The sequence below is a fragment of the Galeopterus variegatus genome, unplaced genomic scaffold (assembly GCF_000696425.1).
Source record: "Galeopterus variegatus unplaced genomic scaffold, G_variegatus-3.0.2 Scaffold2087, whole genome shotgun sequence".
Lineage (NCBI taxonomy): Eukaryota > Metazoa > Chordata > Mammalia > Dermoptera > Cynocephalidae > Galeopterus > Galeopterus variegatus.
The window spans coordinates 115490-119762 of NW_007728198.1; the positions used below are offsets into that span (position 1 = coordinate 115490).

The 4273-nt window shown below is 32.2% G+C and overlaps 1 protein-coding gene across 1 annotated transcript in view; it reads right to left on the reverse strand.

Annotated features, from left to right (window-relative positions):
* The window catches only part of GPR98 (G protein-coupled receptor 98), a gene marked incomplete at its 3' end in the record, with an annotated part of 235145 nt that overhangs the window by 108413 nt on the left and 122459 nt on the right, over window positions 1–4273 (reverse strand). The window contains exons 50-51 of the mRNA XM_008580425.1: window positions 866–1088; window positions 377–581 (exon numbers count right to left, since the gene is read on the reverse strand). Coding sequence (XP_008578647.1) covers window positions 377–581; window positions 866–1088 — 428 coding nt within the window. The remainder of the gene's footprint in view (window positions 1–376; window positions 582–865; window positions 1089–4273) is intronic.

A 4273-nucleotide genomic window follows, 5' to 3' on the forward strand; every position in this document is an offset into this window, starting at 1 on the left:
TCTCTTTCAATCCCCCCCCCCCCCCCCCGAAATAACAAAGGCATAATAGTCCTCAGGAACAGGGCAAATAGAGAGCCAAACTCTGGGGCCAAGACCAACTGGTAACATTTCAAATGCAATCCTATAAAAAGAATCAGTACCAAAAAAAAAGATTAGGACAAGTTGACTCAGATAGTCCAGTATGTAAGACTATAAATTGTAAGCTGTCAGTAGAATCCACCTTAGAATGTAGAATAGGAGGTGAATCAGGGAAAACAAAAGAGAGAGAGGCTTAAGATGCTCAATGTTTGACTCACTGAGTGCTGATAATAGGCAATATATAAATAGAAAGATAAATCATTTTGACTTGTAAGTGTGGGATCTTTGGTATCATTACCTGAGCAAATGCAACAACTCCATAGGCATCATCATTAGATAGAATGGTTATTTTTACATAACCACCATTACCAATCTCTGCTCCTCCTTTGGGATTTTTCAGCTGTACTTTGAAGGATTCTTCTTCCTCTGGAACTGTATCATCAAGGATATTTATTGCGATTATAGCTTCTCTGTCACCAGGTTCAAATATCAGTTCACCTGAACTAGCATAAGAAGTATATATAAAATAGGTCAACTTCAAAAAATTTAAGACAAAGGTTTGGAAAAATTGCAACATTTCATAAATAAATTTTAATCCAAAATATTCATATAATACTGGTTAACTTGGTCAAACAGACATTAGAAATATAGATAATACCAAAATACTGGCTTATAAATAGCTCTTATATTTTGTACATTTTTTCAGTCACAAAACAAAGACTTAGAAATTAGATGTGATACAAAATTATGGTAAGCATAAAGACACTTGGCATAAAGTTGGACCTACCTAGGAATAAAGTCAGATGGGCTGGAGATGTAGGCCAGCTCATATATATGTGAGTACATAGATCCCACTAGAGCAATTAAATTCTTGCTTGAATTAAGAGACTTTACTGTAATAGAAGCTGCATCATAAGCAGAAGGTGCTTCCAGAACAAAAGAGAATTGATTCAGTTCCGAATTCCAGCAGTAAAGAGCAGACACATCTTGGCCAATAAGAAGTATGTGGACTGCAGGAAAGACAGAAAAGGCAGCTAGAATGAAATGTACATTGTCACCTCACACACTCCCTGCATCGGGAGCAAAAACCTTTCCAACTCTCAAAGTTCCATGTTATTTTCTGAGGTAACTAACTAGGATTCAATTTCCCAAATAACAATGTAATTTAAGTGTTGTGGAATGATCAAACCAGCCTGAGAATGTACCCAAACCTATTTAATAAAAAAGAAATCACTGGCTGGTAAAACTTAAATGCATTTTAAACTCTTTTTTATTTGTCTCAATATTTATTTGTTGGCTAGCATAGTAGGATATTTTTAAAAGTAAAAAATACTCATAATCCCAGTACTAAATGTTTTATTTTTGTATTTTCTTTTTCAGTCACCTTTCACAAGAATTCGTAAATGACACTAGTGGGGACAGGGGGTGAGGAGAGATTGGGTAAGTGGCATAAAGCACAATTTTAATTTGTAATAATAACATGCTAATAATATTGATTTGATCAATACATGTTGTACACAGGTGATGGCAGTCAATATTATACCCCCCAAAATATGTGTAATCAATCATGCTACAATTTAAAAAAAATAAATAAATAAATATTTAATAAATGGAAACCATTTTGATCAAGAAGAGAAAAAAATAAAATAAAAAAATAAACTTTGCCAACTTGGGAAAAATACAAACATAATTGACATAATTGACAGTTATAAATAGTAAATACAAAAAAAAATTCTTAATTAACAATCTTATACTACATTTATATAGTATAAAGTGTTATACACTTTTATATGTTGCTATACAGTATTCAAGTTTATAATTTTAGTACAAAATAATCTATAGGGTTGGGCTTCAAACTATATCTAATAATTTCCCTACATTTGGATATTGGATTCAATTTCCCAAATAACAATGTAATTTAAGTGTTGTGGAATGATCAAACCAGCCTGAGAATGTACCCAAACCTATTTAATAAAAAAGAAATCACTGGCTGGTAAAACTTAAATGCATTTTAAACTCTTTTTTATTTGTCTCAATATTTATTTGTTGGCTAGCATAGTAGGATATTTTTAAAAGTAAAAAATACTCATAATCCCAGTACTAAATGTTTTATTTTTGTATTTTCTTTTTCAGTCACCTTTCACAAGAATTCGTAAATGACACTAGTGGGGACAGGGGGTGAGGAGAGATTGGGTAAGTGGCATAAAGCACAATTTTAATTTGTAATAATAACATGCTAATAATATTGATTTGATCAATACATGTTGTACACAGGTGATGGCAGTCAATATTATACCCCCCAAAATATGTGTAATCAATCATGCTACAATTTAAAAAAAATAAATAAATAAATATTTAATAAATGGAAACCATTTTGATCAAGAAGAGAAAAAAATAAAATAAAAAAATAAACTTTGCCAACTTGGGAAAAATACAAACATAATTGACATAATTGACAGTTATAAATAGTAAATACAAAAAAAATTCTTAATTAACAATCTTATACTACATTTATATAGTATAAAGTGTTATACACTTTTATATGTTGCTATACAGTATTCAAGTTTATAATTTTAGTACAAAATAATCTATAGGGTTGATCTTCAAACTATATCTAATAATTTCCCTACATTTGGATATTTATTGTTGCTTTACATATAATTTTTTAATATTAGGTAGTGAGTATTTTTCATGTGAATTATTTTCATTTGATAAATTCTTTAAGATAGTTAATTAGGCCAAAGGATATGAACATATTTATGACTCTAGGAGTATATTCTGCCAATGTTTTTTGAAATGTGGTCAAGAAACCATGCTTAAGAAACCGTGCTTTTAATAGTTCAAAGCAATGGCACATATTTGTATCTACAGAAGTTAGAAGTGCTGCAGATTAGATGTCCCTCCTGCAAGCCCACTGAGACTTAATCCTCACTGTGACTGTGTTAAGAGGGTGGGAAATCCTATTTTGGTAACTGAAAGGTAGAGACTTGAAGAGGTGATTAGATTGTGAGGACCATGCCCTAGTGAATGCATTAATCCATTAATGGTTTAATGGTGGTCATGGGTGTGGTTCTGATGGCTGTAAAAGGAGAGCATGTGAGAAGCTCTCTCTGTCTCTGCTCCACCTTTCTTGCCACGTGACACCCTGTGGTGCTGTGAAGAATCACCACCCAAGAACGAGGCCCTCACCAGACGTGTTCTCTGAACTTTGGACTTCCCAGCCTCCAAAGCTGCAAGCAATTAATAGTTTCTTTACAAATTACCCAGTTTTAGGTATTTCTGCTATAAGCAGAAACAGACTAATACAGGAAGGAAGGGGCTTACTATGATGTATATAATACTAGACAATCTTCAAACTTAAAACTGGGGGAAAAATGAGAAACATAGGTTAGTTCCACTACTTAGAGAAACACTTGTAACATAAAGATATCAAATAAGACTGATTAGGCGCATAGATATTATAAGATTGATATTAGCACATGTAACCAGAAAGCATGAATCTCTCAAAATTTTAGCCCACAGGTTATAATGGGAAACCCTATATCCTTACTCTTATATATCAAGAACTATTGATCATGTTTATTTACAGTAATTAATTTAAGTACTATTGCAGTTTACTAAATGTTATATAAAAGGTAAAGATCATCAACAAAAATGCTACTAATACATTTGCATTTTTAAATGGACATATATTTTCACAAAGCTCTGTAAAACTAGAGACATTCAGTAAAGAACAAATTCAGATGGATCTCAACACCCTTCAACTTTAGCTGATTCTACAGTCTCAACCAACATCATAGTGTTCTGAACACCACTGATTATGTGTCTTAACTTTCAGAGGTATACCCCACTCACTTCTTCTCAATCTGACTTGTAATGAATAGGAAGCAAATACATAATTAGACATTCACGGTAGAAAATGCTGGGGGCCCAAATCTGCATATATATGTATGCAGAAAGGTTTTTTTTTCAAAAATTAACATTTGTACTTTTTGAGATCATGAAATTCGGCCAGAGAATTCACAAAGGAAAAAACACTAACTCCTTATTCTGGTGAACCAAATTTTAACCAGTACCAATTATAGAATTCTCTTCTATTTAGCAAAACTATAAAAAACAGACAAAACTAAACTATCTCAAAGGAAGGCAAGAGGATGAGATTATTTAAGGAGTGAGTAGAGATAAAGAGATATTC